At 45.4% G+C, this 23,317-nt stretch overlaps 1 protein-coding gene across 1 annotated transcript in view; it reads right to left on the bottom strand.

Moving 5' to 3' along the window:
- The window catches only part of LOC126254096 (fibrillin-3-like), a 266,318-nt gene that overhangs the window by 227,631 nt on the left and 15,370 nt on the right, over nt 1-23,317 (bottom strand). Inside the window, exons 3-4 of the mRNA XM_049955286.1 lie at nt 11,929-12,760; nt 5,209-5,325 (exon numbers count right to left, since the gene is read on the bottom strand). Of these exons, the coding sequence (XP_049811243.1) occupies nt 5,209-5,325; nt 11,929-12,760 (949 nt within the window). The remainder of the gene's footprint in view (nt 1-5,208; nt 5,326-11,928; nt 12,761-23,317) is intronic.

The raw sequence follows: 23,317 nt of genomic DNA, 5'->3' as shown, positions 1-23,317 counted from the left end.
GAGTGTGGATGCAGATGTAGAATTGATAAAGAGACGAGCAAACTTCCAGACATATTTTGCTATACAGGGTGGTCCATTGATCGTGACCGGGCCAAATATCTCACGAAATAAGCGTCAAACGAAAAAACTACAAAGGACGAAACTTGTCTAGCTTGAAGGGGGAAACCAGATGGCGCTATGGTTGGCCCGCTAGATGGCGCTGCCATAGGTCAAACGGATATCAACTGCGTTTTTTTAAAATAGGAACCCCCATTTTTTATTACATATTCGTGCAGTACGAGAAGAAATATGAATGTTTTAGTTGGACCACTTTCTTCGCTTTGTGATAGATGGCGCTGTAATAATCACAAACATATGCCTCACAATTTTAGACGAACAGTTGGTAACAGGTAGGTTTATTAAATTAAAATACAGAACGTAGGTACGTTTGAACATTTTATTTCCGTTGTTCTAATCTAATACGTGTGCCTTTGTGAACTTATCATTTCTGAGAACGCATGCTGTTACAGCATGATTACATGTAAATACCACATTAATGCAACAAACGCTCAAAATGATGTCCGTCAATCTCAATGCATTTGGTAATACGTGTAAAAACATTCCTCTCGAGAGCGAGTAGTTCGCCTTCCATAATGTTCGCACATGCATTGACAATGCGCTGACGCATGTTGTCAGGCGTTGCCTATGGATCACCATAGCAAATATCCTTCAACGTTCCCCACAGAAAGAAATCCGGGGACGTCAGATCCGGTGAACGTGCGGGCCGTGGTATGGTGATTCGACGACCAATCCACCTGTCATGAAATATGCTATTCGATACCGCTTCAAACGCACGCGTGCTATGTGCCGGACATCCATCATGTTGCAAGTACATCGCCATTCTGTCATGCAGTAAAACATCTTGTAGTAACAACGGTAGAACATTACGTAGCAAATCAGCATACATTGCACCATTTAGATTGCCATCGACAAAATGGTGGCCAATTATTCTTCCTCCCATAATGCCGCACCGTACATTAACCCGGCAAGGTCGCTGATGTTCCACTTGTCGCAGCCAGCCTTCGTGGATTTTCCGTTGCTCAATAGTGCATATTATGCCGGTTTACTTTACCGCTGTTGGTGAATGACGCTTCGTCGCTAAATAGAACGCGTCCAAAAAATCTGTCATCGTCCCGTAATTCCTTTTGTGCCCAGTGGCAGAACTGTACACGACGTTCAAAGTCGTCGCCATGCAATTTCTGGTGCATAGAAATATGGTACGGGTGCAGTAGATGTTGATATAGCATTCTCAACACCGACGTTTTTGAGATTCTTGATTCTCGCGCAATTTGTCTGCTACTGATGTGCGGATTAGCCGCCACAGCAGCTAAAACACCTACTTGGGCACCATCATTTGTTGCAGGTCGTGATTGACGATTTACATGTGGCTGAACACTGCCCGTTTCCATAAATAACGTAACTATCCCGCGAACGGTCCGGACACTTGGATGATATCGTCCAGGATACCGAGCAGCATACATGGCACACGCCCGTTGGGCATTTTGATCACAATAGCCATACATCAACATATCGACCTTTTCCGCAATTAGTAAACGGTCCATTTTAACACGTGTAATGTATCACGAAGCAAATACCGTCCGCACTGGCGGAATGTTACGTGATATCACGTACTTATACGTTTGTGACTATTACAGTGCCATCTATCACAAAGCGATGAAAGTGGTCCAACTAAAACATTCATTTTTCTTTGCATACTACACGAATATGTAATAAAAATGGGGGTTCCTATTTAAAAAACGCATTTGATATCCGTTTGACCTATGGCAGCGCCATCTAGCGGGACAACCATAGCGCCATTTGGTTTCCCCCTTCAAGCTAGACGATTTTCGTTCTTTGTAGTTTTCTCGTTTGATGCTTCTTTCGTGAGATATTTGGCCCGGTCACTATAAATGGACCACCCTGTATACCAAAATGTTTTTATTGTATGACGTCCGCAGCAGTACTTTTGCGAACAGTGTCTTCATTATCACGTCTTTTTCAACTGTAATATGTAGCTTTCTTAACAAATAACTGACCGCAGTGGTGTGGCAACATTTCACTTTCCTGGCGTTATTAGTTTTATGAAATGGAACAGTGAAACACTAGTCTGCCAGAGAGGTATGTTCGTTGTGAGCTTGGATGTTCCTCGTTCACCTGACATTTTGCTTCTTCCTCAATCAGACTAAGCAAAACAGCTACGCACCACTGTCGGCCTTGTATTTTTAAGGCTTATTCAAAAAAATGGCTCTGAGCACTATGGGACTTAACATCTTAGGTCATCAGCCCCCTAGAACTTAGAACTACTTAAACCTAACTAACCTAAGGACGTCACACACATCCATGCCCGAGGCAGGATTCGAACCTGCGACCGTAGCAGTAGGCTTATTCTAAGACTGGCTAGCAGCAATAATGTACTGCTCGTATCCTTGTGGCCGTATGACATTCTTCATTCACAATCCAGAAAAGGCTGATGTACAGAGATGATGTAGCTGTTGATTCTCCAATATTAATCTCAATCATACTGCACAGGCTTTGAAAATGTATATCCGGATTTTAAGGGTTTGGAGTATTTATTACATTCAGCTTACGATTATAAATAATACATCAAATTAAACAACAACTAAAACAATTTGTATATCTGCGCGCAGAGGGAAGAGTTCGGAACGCCCAAGAGTGGCAAATAACGTGTTATTTCAAAATGGGTGACTATGGCATCCCGTCGGGTAGGCCGTTCGCCGGATCCAAGTCTTTGAATTTGACGCCACTTCGGCGGCTTGCGCGTCGATGGGGATGAAATGATGATGATTAGGACAACACAACACCCACTCCTTGAGCGGAGAAAATCTCCGATCCAGCCGGGAATCGAACCTGGGCCCTTAAGATTCTGTCGCGCAAACAAATATTTTTTCCGTTGTTGATCGTTTTGTTTCGTCGTTGCGGACGTCACATTACATCCGTTGACTTTCGTTTGTTGATCCACTCAGTTTTTTTATTATAGAGGCCAACCGGCTATCTGACCGAACACGCTGAGCTACCGTGCCGGCCCACTCAGCCACCGGGGGCGGACTATAGAACGTGTTGGACGAATGAGATCCTTAAACGTGCAGCCCCAATAAATCAACTCGGAAGGGTGGTCATGAATTAGCAGTTCTTCTGACGCCTGTGTGCAGTCTTTTGAGGAGACGCTTACAAGTACGTCCTTATCGCTTGTAGTTGTTACAAGCTCTACAGCCTACGAACTACGATTTAGGTGCCAACTTTGCAAACGGGAAATGTTGCTGCATGACGATGAAGATATTCCGGATCTTGTCGTCTTCAGTGATGAATCGGCATTTCACCATAGTAGGAATGCAATCACACTTAATGTGTGCATATAGGGGTCAGCAAATCCCAACGAGATGATACAGTTGCGACGAGACTCCCGTAAACTGAATGTTTATTGTGCCATATCCCGGCGGAAAGTTTATGGGCCTTTTTTTCGGTGAAGCAGCTGTAATGACAGTTTCTTGTCTTGATGTGCTAGACCCAGGTCTCTTTCCTCAATTCGATGAAGCTGAACCGCAGAATTTTATTTGGCAGCAAGATGGTGCGCCGACTCACTGGCATAATTCAGTATATCATCGGTTAAACGGTGTTGCACCCGACCGCTGTATTGGCCGCATGGGCAGCGTGGTTCTAGGCGCTACAGTCTGGAGCCGCGAGACCGCTACGGTCGCAGGTTCGAATCCTGCCTCGGGCATGGATGTGTGTGATGTCCTTAGGTTAGTTAGGTTTAAGTAGTTCTACGTTCTAGGGGACTGATGACCTCAGAAGTTGAGTCCCATAGTGCTCAGAGCCATTTGAACCATTTGGCCGCATGGGACCGGTTGAGACAGCTTGTTTTACGTGACACACGATCTGACGCCATGCGATTTTTACCTTTGTATATTCTTAAAGGAACATATGTATGTTGATATGTCGCTTGGCTACTAGCTTATGTACCCGACTTCAGAAACAGCATTATCGCAAGCATTACTCCATACTCACCAATAAAAGTTTGGGAATAACTGGCCTATCGATAAGATGTGTGACAACTTTTGTAAGCAAAAGTTTTTGAGGTGCTCTTCTATTTGATGTATTATTTGTAATTGTCATGTGAAATTAATAAATGCTACATAACGTTGAAAGCCTAATTTTCAGTTTGAAACACCGCATTTTTTATCTATAGACAGCTGCTTATGAAATTTAGGGCTAGTGCAGATAAAATTGAAATATATTGTGCAAAAATATGTGCGGAGCAAAGCAGCTATCGTGTTCTGTGTCCAAGCGGCCATGGCAGCAACCTCTCAGCAGTTGCACAGAGCGGTTCGTGGACGCTCGCTTGTGGGACCCAATCGAACCACACTTGGTGATTGTTTCTACGTATTCAACAAACTCCTTATTTGGTGTACCATATGTCTCACGTACGTGAATGAGTAGTGAGTTTCCACTTCCCAAATGAAGAGATGTATCATCGATGCACTCTGTGCAAATACTACAAAGACATTAGCACGAAAACAACAGCATAATTAAGTTGTCTGGACATGGTGAACGAGTATATGGTGATTGTTCATCTTCTAGGTAAGGACAAGTACAGTCCTGCTTGACACAAGATGCTGCGCTAAACAATCCAGCTGATATCAGTAAAATAGTACGAGTTTCATGTACGATGTTACCATTATTGTAGCATTCCTAAAATTAATGGCTAAAATTTTCGACATTCCGATTCAGACATTCTTTGGTAATTGAAATGATTTTCCTCTCGTTTTTCAGAATATTCGTTAGTCATCACTAAAGTACTGAGTGGCCGACAAAGAATAGCCTAGATTCCTCTGCATGCTCGCAATATGGCAGAATGTAACGTACCAGAAGCCATTACTCTGATCCTCTTCAATATCTAATACGTTTACTAGCCTGGAGTCTAAACGTTATTGCTTAAATGACTTATCCCGAGAGTTAGCAACGTAATTACATAAATATTATTAATTATTTATTGGTGCTGTTGAAACATCCCCAATCCCGTCTCTTACTGTTCTTTTCTGTCTTCTCGCCTCAGTGACGGTACTACCATTTCAGTTTTCAGAGCGATACGGTGGTAGACGGCGGTGCCTGTAGGCCAGCGCACTCGGCCGTGCGACTCGCTTCACTCACCAGGTCCTCTCAGCCTGAGGCCGTTCCTGCCGCCGTTGGCCCCGCTGCGACCGGCCGCCGCTCCGTCTCCACGTCCACCGTTCCCGCCAGTCTCTTCCTTTCCTTCTGTAGGAGCGTCTTAGGAACAACAGACTGTGCTAGTTAACACTCAAGAAACTCATTGCCAATGCAAAATAAAGAGACAAACAGAACACACAAGATATCATATTGTTTTCCACTGAAACAAGGCAATAAATATACACTCCTGGAAATTGAAATAAGAACACCGTGAATTCATTGTCCCAGGAAGGGGAAACTTTATTGACACATTCCTGGGGTCAGATACATCACATGATCACACTGACAGAACCACAGGCACATAGACACAGGCAACAGGGCATGCACAATGTCGGCACTAGTACAGTGTATATCCACCTTTCGCAGCAATGCAGGCTGCTATTCTCGCATGGAGACGATCGTAGAGATGCTGGATGTAGTCCTGTGGAACGGCTTGCCATGCCATTTCCACCTGGCGCCTCAGTTGGACCAGCGTTCGTGCTGGACGTGCAGACCGCGTGAGACGACGCTTCATCCAGTCCCAAACATGCTCAATGGGGGACAGATCCGGAGATCTTGCTGGCCAGGGTAGTTGACTTACACCTTCTAGAGCACGTTGGGTGGCACGGGATACATGCGGACGTGCATTGTCCTGTTGGAACAGCAAGTTCCCTTGCCGGTCTAGGAATGGTAGAACGATGAGTTCGATGACGGTTTGGATGTACCGTGCACTATTCAGTGTCCCCTCGACGATCACCAGTGGTGTACGGCCAGTGTAGGAGATCGCTCCCCACACCATGATGCCGGGTGTTGGCCCTGTGTGCCTCGGTCGTATGCAGTCCTGATTGTGGCGCTCACCTGCACGGCGCCAAACACGCATACGACCATCATTGGCACCAAGGCAGAAGCGACTCTCATCGCTGAAGACGACACGTCTCCATTCGTCCCTCCATTCACGCCTGTCGCGACACCACTGGAGGCGGGCTGCACGACATTGGGGCGTGAGCGGAAGACGGCCTAACGGTGTGCGGGACCGCAGCCCAGCTTCATGGAGACGGTTGCGAATGGTCCTCGCCGATACCCCAGGAGCAACAGTGTCCCTAATTTGCTGGGAAGTGGCGGTGCGGTCCCCTACGGCACTGCGTAGGATCCTACGGTCTTGGCGTGCATCCGTGCGTCGCTGCGGTCCGGTCCCAGGTCGACGGGCACGTGCACCTTCCGCCGACCACTGGCGACAACATCGATGTACTGTGGAGACCTCACGCCCCACGTGTTGAGCAATTCGGCGGTACGTCCACCCGGCCTCCCGCATGCCCACTATACGCCCTCGCTCAAAGTCCGTCAACTGCACATACGGTTCACGTCCACGCTGTCGCGGCATGCTACCAGTGTTAAAGACTGCGATGGAGCTCCGTATGCCACGGCAAACTGGTTGACACCGACGGCGGCGGTGCACAAATGTTGCGCAGCTAGCGCCATTCGACGGCCAACACCGCGGTTCCTGGTGTGTCCGCTGTGCCGTGCGTGTGACCATTGCTTGTACAGCCCTCCCTCTCGCAGTGTCCGGAGCAAGTATGGTGGGTCTGACACACCGGTGTCAATGTGTTCTTTTTTCCATTTCCAGGAGTGTAGAAGTCGTTATTCTCAAAGGTTTTCTTCGTACGAGTCTACTAAAACAGGGAATACGCGAAAGCAAAAAAGGGCAAGAAGGAAGAGTGAACATACGGAAACACTACATAGGTTCCAAATAACACTACTGGCCATTAACATTGCTACACCACGAAGATGACGTGCTACAGACCCGAAATTTAACCAATAGGAAGAAGATGCTGTGATATACAAATGGTTAGCTTCAGAGCATTCACACATGGTTGACGCCGGTGGCGACACCTAAAACGTGATGACATGAGGAAAATTTCCAACCGATTTCTCATACACAGTTGACCGGAGTTGCCTGGTGAAACGTTGTTGTGATACCTCGTGTAAGGAGGAGAAATGCGTACCATCACGTTTCCGACTTTGATAAAGGTCGGATTGTAGCCTATCGCGATTGCGGTTTATCGTATCGCGATATTGCTGTTCGCGTTGGTCGAGATCCAATGACCGTCAGAAGAATATGGAATCGGTGGGTTCAGGAGGGTAATACAGAACGCCGTGCTGGATCCCAACGGCCTCGTATCACTAAGAGTCGAGATGACAGGCATCCTATCCGCATGGCTGCAACGGATCGTGCAGCCACGTCTCGATCCATGAGTCAACACATGGGGACGTTTTCAAGACAACAACCATCTGCACGAACAGTTCGACGACGTTTTCAGCAGAATGGACTATCAGCTCGGAGACCATGGCTGCGGTTACCCTTGACGCTGCGTCACAGACAGGAGCGCCTGCGATGGTGTACTCAATGACGAACCTGGGTGCACGAATGGCAAAACGTCATTTTTCGGATGAATCCAGGTTCTGTTGACAGCATCATGATGGTCGAATCCGTGTTTGGCGACATCGCGGCGAACGCACATTGGAAACGTGTATTCGTCATCGCCATACTGGCGTATCAGCCGGCGTGATGGTATGGAGTGACATTAGTTACACGTCTCGGTCACCTCTTGTTCGCGTTGACGGCACTTTGAACAGTGGACACATTTCAGATCTGTTACGACGCATGGCTCTACCCTTCAATCGATCCCTGAGAAACCCTACATTTCAGCAGGATAATGCACGACTGCATGTTGCATGTCCTGTACGGGGCTTTCTGGATACAGAAAATTTTCGACTGATGTCCTGGACAGCACATTCTCCAGATCTCTGACCAATTAAAAACGTCTGGTCAATGGTGCCGAGCAACTGGTTCGTGACAATACGCCAGTCACTACTTTTGATGAACTGTGGTATCGTGTTGAAGCTGCAAGGGCATCTGTACCTGTACACGCCATCCAAGCTGTGTTTGACTCAATTCCCAGGCGTATCAAGGCCGTTATTACGGCCAGAGGTGGTTGTTCTGGGTACTGATTTCTCAGGATCTGTGCACCAAAATTGCGTGAAATTGTAATCACATGTCATTTCTAGTATAATATATTTGTCCAATGAATACCCGTTTATCATCTGCATTTCTTTTTGGTGTAGCAATTTTAATGGCTAGTAGTGTATAAGATACAGATGGAAAAAGAAGTAAGTAAGCTGTTTATTATATCAAAAGTAATCGCCGTAATCCCACGGACGGTCGTTTCATGGAAAAATGTTTGCGGTAGCCTACAGAACCATGACTGTACACAGGCTTGCAGCTCTTCGTCCGATGCAAATCGACAGCCACGAATGCATTTCTTGAGGGATGCACGCTCCTACGGACCCTCGTAACAGAAGGTATAACTAGATGAATGACGAACACTAACTTCACTCAACGTATGTTTATCCAGCACTTGCACGCACAAGAGCGCGGAGCAAACTGCCTCCATCCAGAACACGTAGAGTATATATACGGCTACAGAACATTCCGGTACAATGATTCTTGATATTTGTGGATACTTCTAAAATGTACTCGAACCGAATGTAGAAATTGAAACTGTACAGTCCAAGTGAGTTTTGACCTCACGACCCTCCGTTGCAACAGTTTAGTATGAGAACCACTACACCATGGTGCTACTTACTTTCTTCTACGACAGTATGTAAATCACATGAGAAGAGATGGGGTCTATTTGGAGGATACGTAAGGTCTTCTCAGCGAAAGCTCTGCAGCGTACTCGAAACAACCTTCGAAATAAGTGAGTGGGTCCACCTTACAAATTCTCCGTATAGTCCTGATCTCTCCTCACGCCATTCCCACATTTTTTCGGCCCTGAAGAAAGCCATTCATGGTCTTCGATGTGCTTCGGACGAAAAGGTGCACGCCTGAATACAGCCATGGTTCCATAGGCAACCGCGAACGTTTTCCCATGAGAGCATTGATAATATTGTCTCAGAGTGTGATAAATATAAATATATTAACAGTTATGGCGATTACTTTTGAAATAAGAAACAGTTTACTTACTTTTTTTCAACTGTCTCGCTTTCACTTGCCTGCTTCATTGTTGTTGTTGTTGTGGTCTTCAGTCCTGAGACTGGTTTGATGCAGCTCTCCATGCTACTCTATCCTGTGCAAGCTTCTTCATCTCCCAGTACCTACTGCAACCTACATCCTTCTGAATCTGCTTAGTGTATTCATCTCTTAGTCTCCCCCTACGATTTTTACCCTCCACGCTGCCCTCCAATACTAAATTGATGATCCCATAATATCTCAGAATATGTCCTACCAAACGATCCCTTCTTCTGGTCAAGTTGTGCCACAAACTTCTCTTCTCCCCAATCCTATTCAGTACCTCCTCATTAGTTATGTGATCTACCCATCTAATCTTCAGCATTCTTCTGTAGCACCACATTTCGAAAGCTTCTATTCTCTTCTTGTCCAAACTATTTACCGTCCATGTTTCACTTTCATACATGGCTACACTCCATACAAATACTTTCAGAAATGACTTCCTGACACTGAAATCTATACTCGATGTTAACAAATTTCTCTTCTTCAGAAACGCTTTCCTTGCTATTGCCAGTCAACATTTTATATCCTCTCTACTTCGACCATCATCAGTTATTTTGCTCCCCAAATAGCAAAACTCCTTTACTACTTTATGTGTCTCATTTCCTAATCTAATTCCCTCAGCATCACCCGACTTAATTCGACTACATTCCATTATCCTCGTTTTGCTTTTGTTGATGTTCATCTTATATCCTCCCTTCAAGACACCATCCATTCCGTTCAACTGCTCTTCCAAGTCCTTTGCTGTCTCTGACAGAATTACAATGCCATCGGCGAACCTCAAAGTTTTTATTTCTTCTCCATGGATTTTAATACCTACTCCGAATTTTTCTTTTCTTTCCTTTACTGCTTGCTCAATATACAGATTGAATAACATCGGGGAGAGGCTACAACCCTGTCTTACTCCCTTCCCAACCACTGCTTCCCTTTCATGTCGCTCGACTCTTATAACTGCCATCTGGTTTCTGTACAAATTGTAAATAGCCTGTCGCTCCCTGTATTTTACCCCTGCCACCTTTAGAATTTGAAAGAGAGTATTCCAGTCAATATTGTCAAAAGCTTTCTCTAAGTCTACAAATGCTAGAAACTTAGGTTTGCCTTTCCTTAATCTTTCTTTCCTGCTTCATATACGGTGTTTAACGGGTATAAGTGGAGATATTTTAATGGTGACTGAGAAAAGAAAATTGTATCAGTATTTACCTCATTTACAAAGTAATAATTATAACTTTTAGGAGTAATATGCTTTGAGGTTGGTCCGTACCTCAAAGTGCCCGTGGCAAGAGAAAGCCATTAATGCTTATTCTCCGCTGGGTGGCAGGTCAGTTGTTGAAGTGTGGACGCATGGACGCAAAATATTTACTCTATACAGTAAGTCCTAGTCCAATTAGTAGTACAATTACGGCGAAGCAGAAAACATCAGGTAGCATATTATTTGATGTTTTTCTCTGCTCGACGCAAAGGATAAACAACCAACACACTCATGTGCGTACATGTAAAGGTACCACATATATAGAAATATCTGCATTTACAAGCTTTACACCCTGTACATTACTGACTCACACGACAAAATGCACTACGAAATTTCTCCGTTTAACACAAGGTATAGAAAAGCGCAAAAGAAAGCTTACAGCCAGATAAACGGATGGATATGTGGAAGTGCTAACTAGGAGAGTGTACGATAGATTTAAGTCCTAATTATAGATGCTATCTTCCCTTACAGAATCTGTCGTTGGGGATACGTAGTGTTGTGTCTGTTGAACTTACAACAGTCATGTTGGAGACTGCATGTAGATTCCATTGTTTAGTTGAAAATCAAGAGAATCTGTTAATAAATAAACAGAACAGTAAACTCTTCTCCATAACAACCAAGGGAACTGCCGGTCAACGGAAGTATCACCGCCGACAATGTCGTTTGTCCAGACTCCATGATACAGTGAGTAGATGTATTGAGGCTATTGGTTCACTCATTGTCATAAGGATCTGCCAAATTGCGGTGATGAGAATCACGATTACTGCCTAAAAATTGAAAGAAGTACAGCAAAGGCAAACACCTTCAGATAAACTTGAGTTACTAACCTCGGAAACAGAATAGTTTTCAGTGTGTTGATCACCAACGATTTATCGATTCTGAACGCTATTTCAAAACATTAATTTCTTATTAAAAGAAAACTAGACAGTGTAGATTAATGCATAGAGTGTATGTAGTCTTTAGCTTGTTGTTCGTTTATCAGCTGATAAAAAAAGAGATAGGGCTAACGTCGTTGACGCATAGCCTACATATCTGCACCTGTAACTGGCAATACTTGTTCTCTTCTATATAAAAAATTTTAACCTCCACTCTTGCGTGTAAATGTCCTTACGATAATGTTACAAACTAAGTAAATGTATAGCTGTGCTATGTTCTTTTTTAAGTGAAGATACCTGTTCTGAAGGAAAAACCGCATTTTAGAGCGTATTCTTTAGTGTAGCCAGACAAGAGAGAGGGTACTCTCTCGAGGTGGAGTTAAACCTAGAGTTTATTCTCTATTAACGAGACATATGTTTTGTAACCGGTGTGTCATTCGTTAGGGTACAGGGTACACAGAGAGACTAGTATGCGCTTTCAGTTCCCTTACCTTCATTGGTTTTTGATTGTGATCCTTTTTCACCCGCCTTACGCTTCTCTGTAGATGATTCCACGTTCTCTGCATTTGTGTCTTTACTTTTGTTGTCGCTTTCACCGTTCATCGTTTTTGGAGTGGCACTCGAGTCGTGGCGAGTGAAGCCTTCGACTCCTTCGGCTGCAGAAGATCTGATATCGACAGTCGTATAAACTTGTGGTCTCTCAGTGTCAGCACTGTGAGATATCCCTCCGGAAGGGGCCGGTAGGTCATTGTTGTTTATGTCAGTCTCAGCAGACGCAGGTACTTTGTTGTTTTCGGTTGAAGCTTTCTCGCCGTTCTCCCCTCCGTTGCTACTCGTCAGATCCACACCGTCCCCGTCCTTCCCAGAGTCACCTGTCACACCATCGAGTGTCCTGTCCCCGTCTCTAGTCACAACGGGCTCGTCGCCGTTCCTGTTCTTCGCCACGTTCGACCGCCTCACACTTTGAGCCCCACTCTGGTAATCAGGCTGGCTGCTGGGCGTTAGGTTGTTGTCAACGTCGTCGCCGATGCCGGTCCCTTTGTTCACCTCCTCCACTTTGCTGCCTTCCACGATGCTGTTTTCGGAAGCTGCGGCGGGCTCTTCTGCCGCCGGAGACGCCAGAGCATCGGACGACGCCCTCGCAGCGACCGCTGCTGCCGCCTTGGCGCGCCGTGGTGATGCTACTTCTTCTCCGGCTGCGGACACCGTTCTGGGCCCCGAGCCCCTGCGGCGAGACCCCCTCTCAGCGTAGCGCAGCCGGTGAGCTGAGGAGCCTTGTGGACGCCCGTGAGGTCGCCTCCTGAATTTCAAACAAAACACCAGCTGTCACCAAAGAATAATAAAATATTTAGTATTCAATACTTAAGGAAAATAAACGTGTTGATAATCCAGTGTGACATCAGATTTTAAAGAATAAGTTAATTTACTATCTCGATGACGAGGAGGTGTTTACAAAGTGAGCATAGTGAAGTACGTCCGCTATATCCATGAAGATAGTAATTGTTCCCGAAAGAACAGATTCCCTTGATGACCGTGCAGCTTCCATAGAATAAATGATAATTAATTGAAACCCTCAGCTGCCGACAGATGTTGTCGATGTACCTCGATGGGAACAGTTGAAAATGTGTGCTCGGACCAGGATTCGAACCCGGGATCTCCTGCAGGAGTTCCGGTCGGGGCACTCATTTTCAGCTGTCCCCATCGAGGTATATCAACAACACCTGTCGGCAGCTGAGGGTTTCAATTAATTATCATCCGCCATATCCTTTTCAAAATATCCCTTCTGGCGTTTTCCTCAAGCAATTTAAGGAAATCAGGAGAAACCCAGTCAGGATCCACTGGCGTGAAATGGAAACAAATTCATTCTGAATGTGAGTCCAACCACTTCGCTCGGTATTCTAGAAAATAGACTTTTTAAAAACTTGTAAATACATTACAGCAACACATTTTATTTTGAAATAAACTGACGAGAGAAAAATCGCAAACCCACAAAATAATTAATGTAGAGTAATGAAATTTTGGGAATACTTTTGGATAGGTAGCATATTTAAGTGATTAAGATTCCAAGAGCGCAGGTTAATGTAAGCGGGAAATAAGCCATTGTAAATGTGAAATGCTAGTACGTTAATATCCGATATAATAGCCACAATGTTGAATGCACGTGCCGGATGTCAGCTTGCGGGATGGAGTTCCATATCTGTTGCACTTGGTCAGTCAGGACAGGGAAGGTTAATGCTGTTCGTGGATGACACTGGACTTGCCCCATATGTACTCAATTGGAAACAGATTTGGTGATCGAGCAGGCCATGGTAAAGTGTGGACGCTTTGCAGAGCATGTTGGGTCACAACAGCGGCATGTGAGTGAGCGTTATCCTGTTAGAAAATACCCTCTGGAATGCTGTTCATAAATGGCTGCACAACAGGTCTACTCACGAGACTGAGGCAAAAATTTAAGTCAGTGTGTGCAGGGGAACCACGGGAGTGCCCCTACTGTCATGCGAAATCGCACGCCACGACGTAACTCCAGGTGTAGGTCCAGTGTCTCCAGCGCGCAGGTAGGTTGTACCGAGGAACTCACAGACGGCCTTCGGAGGAACTCACAGACGGCCATCACATGGCCATCAGTGGCACCAAGGAACAACTCTCAACATTTCTTGAGAAAAACGACTTTAAACTTTTCCGAGCAGCTTTAACTCATTGTTGCCTGAGCTATCAAAAACACTAAGATTTTTAGGTGTTTTAATGGAACACAGCAGTAAAAGGTATCGTAATAACTGCGGACATTTTTCGGAATTTTAATTTTATTATTTTTACTAGTTTACAAAGGTGGTACTTTTGAATACCGTCTGGACCCCCGGTTATTTGGTGAACTACAGTTGTCAGTTTCTGCATACTGAAACTAACAAAAAATATGCGTTAGAATGCACATTGTTGGCGAATTAATGAACGATAGCAAGGTTATTACTTTGAGTTACTAAATGGACTTCAGTACGCAGCGATAACTAACGGATACTGCTGAGTAGCTCCTCCTATAAACAGCATCCTAATGAGCAAATCAGTTCCCTCTTTATCTGTGGTTATTCGTACTTTCGGTACTGCGGCTATGCACGGGTCTACTTAGAAAGAATACCTCGATATAGTCACAGGGTCGAGCCGCGCACGTCTGCTTGCATGCCACACAGCTGATTCGCTGCAAATAATAAACTGCAGCTGTGATCCTGTTCTCGAATAGTCTATGCATTCACTAGAATTGCGAGTTAATAAAATACACAGCAATATAAAATGGGTTATATTCTAACGGCTGTGACTGATGTACACTCCTGGAAATGGAAAAAAGAACACATTGACACCGGTGTGTCAGACCCACCATACTTGCTCCGGACACTGCGATAGGGCTGTACAAGCAATGATCATACGCACGGCACAGCGGACACACCAGGAACCGCGGTGTTGGCCGTCGAATGGCGCTAGCTGCGCAGCATTTGTGCACCGCCGCCGTCAGTGTCAGCCAGTTTGCCGTGGCATACGGAGCTCCATCGCAGTCTTTAACACTGGTAGCATGCCGCGACAGCGTGGACGTGAACCGTATGTGCAGTTGACGGACTTTGAGCGAGGGCGTATAGTGGGCATGCGGGAGGCCGGGTGGACGTACCGCCGAATTGCTCAACACGTGGGGCGTGAGGTCTCCACAGTACATCGATGTTGTCGCCAGTGGTCGGCGGAAGGTGCACGTGCCCGTCGACCTGGGACCGGACCGCAGCGACGCACGGATGCACGCCAAGACCGTAGGATCCTACGCAGTGCCGTAGGGGACCGCACCGCCACTTCCCCGCAAATTAGGGACACTGTTGCTCCTGGGGTATCGGCGAGGACCATTCGCAACCGTCTCCATGAAGCTGGGCTACGGTCCCGCACACCGTTAGGCCGTCTTCCGCTCACTCCCCAACATCGTGCAGCCCGCCTCCAGTGGTGTCGCGACAGGCGTGAATGGAGGGACGAATGGAGACGTGTCGTCTTCAGCGATGAGAGTCGCTTCTGCCTTGGTGCCAATGATGGTCGTATGCGTGTTTGGCGCCGTGCAGGTGAGCGCCACAATCAGGACTGCATACGACCGAGGCACACAGGGCCAACACCCGGCATCATGGTGTGGGGAGCGATCTCCTACACTGGCCGTACACCACTGGTGATCGTCGAGGGGACACTGAATAGTGCACGGTACATCCAAACCGTCATCGAACCCATCGTTCTACCATTCCTAGACCGGCAAGGGAACTTGCTGTTCCAACAGGACAATGCACGTCCGCATGTATCCCGTGCCACCCAACGTGCTCTAGAAGGTGTAAGTCAACTACCCTGGCCAGCAAGATCTCCGGATCTGTCCCCCATTGAGCATGTTTGGGACTGGATGAAGCGTCGTCTCACGCGGTCTGCACGTCCAGCACGAACGCTGGTCCAACTGAGGCGCCAGGTGGAAATGGCATGGCAAGCCGTTCCACAGGACTACATCCAGCATCTCTACGATCGTCTCCATGGGAGAATAGCAGCCTGCATTGCTGCGAAAGGTGGATATACACTGTACTAGTGCCGACATTGTGCATGCTCTGTTGCCTGTGTCTATGTGCCTGTGGTTCTGTCAGTGTGATCATGTGATGTATCTGACCCCAGGAATGTGTCAATAAAGTTTCCCCTTCCTGGGACAATGAATTCACGGTGTTCTTATTTCAATTTCCAAGAGTGTAGAAGACAGAGAATTATGTTGAATAATGGATATTCACGAAAGAACATCTCAAATAAATGGGAAGTGGTTGTTCGATATTCAGTTAAAGTACAGACAGAAAATACCCTTACGACCTACAGTGTGGTTATATTGAGAGCGTTACAAGAATGATAGCGAAATGTCCAAACTAAATAGTCATCAAGGACTCGCAAAAACTAAGTCCATTTCATAATCACAGTACACAAAAGATTCACCAGCTGAAAATATCTCAGTGTTCAACATGGTGATTCACAAATTAACACAGACGATACGAAGAATAATATCTCATAGTCTGTCTATTCTCAGTTCCGCACATCAAGCACAAAAACTTAGTCCTGCTCTGAAACACATTCAGCCCTTTCGAAATATGAAGTCCCTTCAAAAGTTAAAATGTTGTAATGGGCGTTCACCGCTCCACTCCATGATCCCAATCACGCCTTCTACAAGAAATCGACATAAAGTACTCTGTATAGCTACCATTAGCTCTTCGCTGGAGTAGTCCCAGTCTCCAGATGACTCCTATAGCGTGTAAGCGGGCTGCTTCTGTGTTGGCAGCGCTGTGTAGCGTTTTAGTGTTGGGCAGTTGGAAGTTAGTCACCATCAGTGATGGAAGTACTGTTGGGCAGTTGGAGGTGAACATCCAGCAGTGATGGATGTTAGATTGTTAGATGTGAGAAGTTAGCATTGATGAGGGGTAGAGGTATGAAGTGTTAGCGTAGGCTAACGATACGTACATGTTCGATTTGGAGATTGAATATTATTCTTGATTATATATCTTTGTACTGGATGCCAATGACGATTTATATTCGTGTTTGAATTGGAGGTCACATTAAGGTAAAAAAATACATTATTTGGTTTTCAACAAAATATTTCCTTTGCTAACCACATGCCTATTAGAAGTTAGTGGCTTTAATAGTTAGAATCTTTTATTTAGCTGGCAGTACTGACGCTCGCTATATTGCAGTAGTTCGCGTAATGAAGATTTTTGTGAGGTAAGTGCTTAATAAAATGTATAGGTTGTTGTTAGGATTTCTTTTTAGCCAGGGCCATTCTTTTGAATTAATTATTTCAAGTCAGGTTATCTTTTTTTGAGCAGTCACATTGCGTTGCGCTAGGATATTGTGGGTCTCAGTCATTCAGCAATTTAAGTACAGCCACACTCATTTAAATAAAGAAGTTTCAAGTGTTCCACTACTGTCTGCTTCTCCAATGGCTGAAGGTCATCTGCACCAAAAATACGTTGTCTTAAGCTCTAAAGACATGATTTGACTCAACATGACCACTTTTCCGTTCTAAACTAATATATTAGAAAACTATTTAAATAAAAAAGTGTTATAAATATTCAGTCACACTCAGAACATTCACAGTAAATATAAGTAATAATTGGTTCAGAAATAAATAAGCCAGCATTCTTGCACAAATCCGCTCATGTTAATTGACAACGAATTGTCATTAAATATTATTGAAACAATTATTCATGCCTTCTTGACAGACTCGTCTTTTGGTTTTCTTTTTAATTATGGTGTCCGTTAAAACATGTGATTGACCAGTATTAAGTTAGCATACTTTTTTAATGGCGTTTCGCAGTCAAAGTAGGTGGTTGTTTGGTTGATTTGGGGGAAGAGACCAACAGAGAAGTCTTCAGTCTCTTCATATTAGGGAAGGATTAGGAAGGAAATTGGCCACGCCCTTTCAAAGGAACCATCCTGGCATTTTCCTGAAGTGATTTAGGGAAATCACAGAAAACCTAAATCGGGATGGCCAGATCCAGGTTTGAACTGTAGTCCTTCCGAATGCAAGCCCAGTGTGCTAACCACTTGCCACCTCGCTCGGTGATAAAATCGTAAACCGTCGTTAAATGAAGATATAAAAATGACAATACGTGAGGTATTGATGCTTTGTTGATTTTCTGTGTAAATGTGGAGTATACGATGTTCTGACAAGTATTTGCATAATGCAGAACCTATGAAATACATAGTAAACGAATAAATGAGATAGATAAAGATACGTAGCTTTCAGGGAGGATAGCTTTAGTTGATGCTATCTTCTGAGTTCTCGTTTGTTGAAATCGCATGAAGCGATTACAAGTTTTTTAATAAAGAAGTTCAATGTGTAAATATTTATCCACTTCGAAATGTTTAACCTCTGTATTTTTAGAGATAATGAAATACTGTTATATCATTGGATGCGTCTCGTTTATCTGATGTCGCTCATATATTCAGGTTTGCAATAATACTTAACTGAAAGTTATTTTCGAACCTCAAAGAGCTGTAACTTAGCCATCTTTAAGATTGTCTGACTCTCCCTCATGGTTTGGAACATTGTGTCCTGCATAAAGGCCATGCGAATAACAGCGTCCAAATCCCCAGCTTCAGGATTTCCCCCATTTCCTGCGACATAGCTAGTCTTTGTACATGGACTCACTCGTATCGGCCACCTAGCCTGGAGCTGGAACTGCCACAGCGCGCACTTAGACCTGAGCTCACTAGCCTTCAGCTGTACAACACTTGCAGCTTGCCTTGTGCCAGTTCTAGACAGCTGTATATCTCGCCTACATATGTGTAACGTTACAAGTAAAATAATTTATCTTTCCGAATCTTACATCCTGTGGGAGTGAGTTTTCTAATTTCATCGTTGTGTTGTATGTATGACTTCTTGTCAAAACTTACATTGCAGGTCATGAACTGATATGCTTTACACCTGTTTGAAACGTCAGGTGTTGAACAGCATATATTGTACACTCTAGGAGTAGAATCATTCGATGTAGCTTACATAACAATTTTGTCCTATCGGGTCCCGGAACAAGCAATGCCACCATTTTGGATCTTCTTCACACCCCATAAGAAAATCTTGGTCGGTCGGTATAGTCCATACTTCCCACACAACAATAACGACTGTCATCCTTTACTACAGCTGAGTACTGAATGTTTATTTTGGTGTCATCCTTCTCCTTTCTGGACAAAGAAGTTACATCTGTCCCACGTAATCTGAAGACATCTTTGGTGTCTTTCCACAAAAATACTCAAATTATTCTGGAAGATGGCATCATATAATGAGTCACCTGTTTTCATTTCCTTATAAAGTAAAAAGCCTTGATGGAAAACCTTGATGTTGATCTTCATTGTGCCATAATCCAAAGAACCTATGAAGCATGGCAAGGGAAGTAAGAAAGATATCCAAGTATAGTCTCCGATTTTCAACCCAAATCACCTCTGATCAACCTAAAACTACCCTTCCTCCTAACACATTAGTTTCAAATTCTCTCTCCCCTCATAAATATCACAGCCAAAAATGTAGCTTTGCTGGTTCGCAGTACACCACAGTTTATAACCGCCCTTCACTAGCTTCATTGGGTTGTATTGTTTCATAACGAAAACTTGTACTTTTCCGTAAAAAAATTACAAAACTTACAATTGTGTTAAGACTGAAAGGAGACTGAGCTTTATACATGCAGATCAACAGAGCTGGTAAAATAAACGAAAAACACCCAGAAAAACAAGAAACTACTGTTGTATAGCAGTACACAATGAGGTGACAAAAGTCATCAGATAACTTTTAATATTGTGTCGAATCTCCTACTGTGCAGCAACTCAACGTAGCATGGACTCAAGTTGTTGGAAGTTCGGTGCAGAAAAATTGAGCCACGCTATCTCTATAGCCGTCCATAATTGCAAATTGTTGTCCGCCCCCGGTAGCTGAGTGGTCAGCGTGACAGACTGTCAATCCAAAGGGCCCGGGTTCGATTCCCGGCTGGGTCGGAGATTTTCTCCACTCAGGGACTGGGTGTTGTGTTGTCCTAATCATCATCATTTCATCCCCACGACGCGCAGGTCGCCGAAGTGGCGTCAACTCAAAAGACCTGCACCAGGCGAACGGTCTACCCAACGGGAGGCCCTAGCCACACGACATTTCATTTCATTGCAAATTGTTGCCGGTGCAGGCTTTTGTGCACGAACTGACCTCTCGATTACATGCCATAAATGTTCTGTGGGACTCATCACGGGCGATCTCAAACCATTTGGAACTGCCCAGAACGCTCTTCAAACAAATTGCGAACAACTCTGACCCTGTGACATGGCGCATTTTCATCCATAAAAGTTTCATCGTTGATTGAGAACATGAAGTCCACGAATGGCTCGAACGATCTCCAAGTATCCGAACATCCAGAGGATCCAGTCCATTCCATGTAAACACATCTTCACCATTATGGAGTCCCCACCAGCTTACGCAGTGCCTTGTTGACAAGTCGAGTCCATGGCTTCGTAAAGTCTGCGCCACACTCTAACCCTACCACCAGCTCTTACCTAGTGAAATCAGGACTCATGTGACCCGGCCGCAGGTTTCCTGTCGTCTAGGGTCCAAATGATATGGTGACGAGCCCAGAAGATGCGCTGAAGACGATGCCGAGCTGTTAGCAAAGGCACTCGCGTCTGTTGTCTGTTGCCACAGCTCGTTAGCGCCAGATTTCACTGCACTGTCCTAACGGATACATTCGTCGTACGTCCCACATAGATTTCTGCGCTTATTTCACGTATCGTTGCTTGTCTGTTAACACTGACACCTCTACGAAAACACTACTGCTCTCGGTCGTTTTGTGAAGGCTGTTGGTCATTGCTTTGTTGGTGGTGAGAGGAATGCTTGAAATTTGGTGTCCTCGGCACACTCTTGACACTGTGGATTTCGGCAAATTGAATTCCCTAACAGTTTCCGAAATAGAACGTCCACTGCATCTAGCTCCAACTGCCACTCCCCGACCAAAATCTGTTAATTCCCGTCGTACGACCATAATCACGCCGGAAACCTTTTCCATAAATCACGTGAGTACAAATGATAGCACCGCCAATGTACTGTCTTTTTGTACCTTGTCTACATGATATTAACGCCAATTGTATATGTGCATACCGTTATCCAATGACTTTTGTCACCTCAGTATACGAAAAATGCGCGCAAACCCTCTTCTTACTCCACCGTACAACTCTGTTTTCTGTTTATTTCGTAAACAAAACAATAGATTTAACAAAAGTGCACGAAAGGAAAACAGTAATCAACCTACATCATATCAAAGCAGGTAAAAACGAAAATTACAAACAACCGAACCACAAGTAAACTCTCTCCAAAGACATTCTTCAGATGTCACCAAAGATTATACAGACATATACACTCCTGGAAATGGAAAAAAGAACACATTGACACCGGTGTGTCAGACCCACCATACTTGCTCCGGACACTGCGAGAGGGCTGTACAAGCAATGATCACACGCACGGCACAGCGGACACACCAGGAACCGCGGTGTTGGCCGTCGAATGGCGCTAGCTGCGCAGCATTTGTGCACCGCCGCCGTCAGTGTCAGCCAGTTTGCCGTGGCATACGGAGCTCCATCGTAGTCTTTAACACTGGTAGCATGCCGCGACATCGTGGACGTGAACCGTATGTGCAGTTGACGGACTTTGAGCGAGGGCGTATAGTGGGCATGCGGGAGGCCGGGTGGACGTACCGCCGAATTGCTCAACACGTGGGGCGTGAGGTCTCCACAGTACATCGATGTTGTCGCCAGTGGTCGGCGGAAGGTGCACGTGCCCGTCGACCTGGGACCGGACCGCAGCGACGCACGGATGCACGCCAAGACCGTAGGATCCTACGCAGGGCCGTAGGGGAACGCACCGCCACTTCCCAGCAAATTAGGGACACTGTTGCTCGTGGGGTATCGGCGAGGACCATTCGCAACCGTCTCCATGAAGCTGGGCTACGGTCCCGCACACCGTTAGGCCGTCTTCCGCTCACGCCCCAACATCGTGCAGCCCGCCTCCAGTGGTGTCGCGACAGGCGTGAATGGAGGGACGAATGGAGACGTGTCGTCTTCAGCGATGAGAGTCGCTTCTGCCTTGGTGCCAACGATGGTCGTATGCGTGTTTGGCGCCGTGCAGGTGAGCGCCACAATCAGGACTGCATACGACCGCGGCACACAGGGCCAACACCCGGCATCATGGTGTGGGGAGCGATCTTCTACACTGGCCGTACACCACTGGTGATCGTCGAGGGGACACTGAATAGTGCACGGTACATCCAAACCGTCATCGAACCCATCGTTCTACCATTCCTAGACCGGCAAGGGAACTTGCTGTTCCAACAGGACAATGCACGTCCGCATGTATCCCGTGCCACCCAACGTGCTCTAGAAGGTGTAAGTCAACTACCCTGGCCAGCAAGATCTCCGGATCTGTCCCCCATTGAGCATGTTTGGGACTGGATGAAGCGTCGTCTCACGCGGTCTGCACGTCCAGCACGAACGCTGGTCCAACTGAGGCGCCAGGTGGAAATGGCATGGCAAGCCGTCCCACAGGACTACATCCAGCATCTCTACGATCGTCTCCATGGGAGAATAGCAGCCTGCATTGCTGCGAAAGGTGGATATACACTGTACTAGTGCCGACATTGTGCATGCTCTGTTGCCTGTGTCTATGTGCCTGTGGTTCTGTCAGTGTGATCATGTGATGTATCTGACCCCAGGAATGTGTCAATAAAGTTTCCCCTTCCTGGAACAATGAATTCACGGTGTTCTTATTTCAATTTCCAGGAGTGTATTTTGAACGGCAAACAAGATCCAGAAGGCGATGAAGTATTGCCAACTCACGAAAAGTAGGTATTTACACATAAAATCAGCGCAGCGTGTAGGATACATATAAGTGATGGGAGTAAACGAGAATCAAAAGAGATTCTTCCTACAAGTACTGACAAGCAACAAAGGGTTTATACTGCAAATGAAGGTAGCCCCTTTGGTCGGTCTCTGCAGTAATATGCTCGCCTATCACGTGGCCTGACCTGGGTTCGATTCCTGGTCTTTTAATTTCTTCTAACAAAGGTGCATGTGCTACGACCATTTTGGTAAAACGTAAAATACATAATCATGGGAAAACTCCTTAGCACTCGAGACTATTAATCACTATATCACTGATTCGAGTCTCTTTGTGATAATTATTTTTCTCGTACTTTTTCCGTTCTGTTAGAATACCTACATCATTTAAGCATAATACGCATCAAATATATGCTAATTCACACTTATGTAATTCTCACTTTTATAAAAAATTCACTTCTTATTTCTAATGACATATACACATATAAATCC

Source organism: Schistocerca nitens, chromosome 1 (assembly GCF_023898315.1).
Source record: "Schistocerca nitens isolate TAMUIC-IGC-003100 chromosome 1, iqSchNite1.1, whole genome shotgun sequence".
Lineage (NCBI taxonomy): Eukaryota > Metazoa > Arthropoda > Insecta > Orthoptera > Acrididae > Schistocerca > Schistocerca nitens.
Note: the sequence above shows the minus strand (reverse complement) of the source record. Positions and strands in the feature narration are given on the sequence as shown.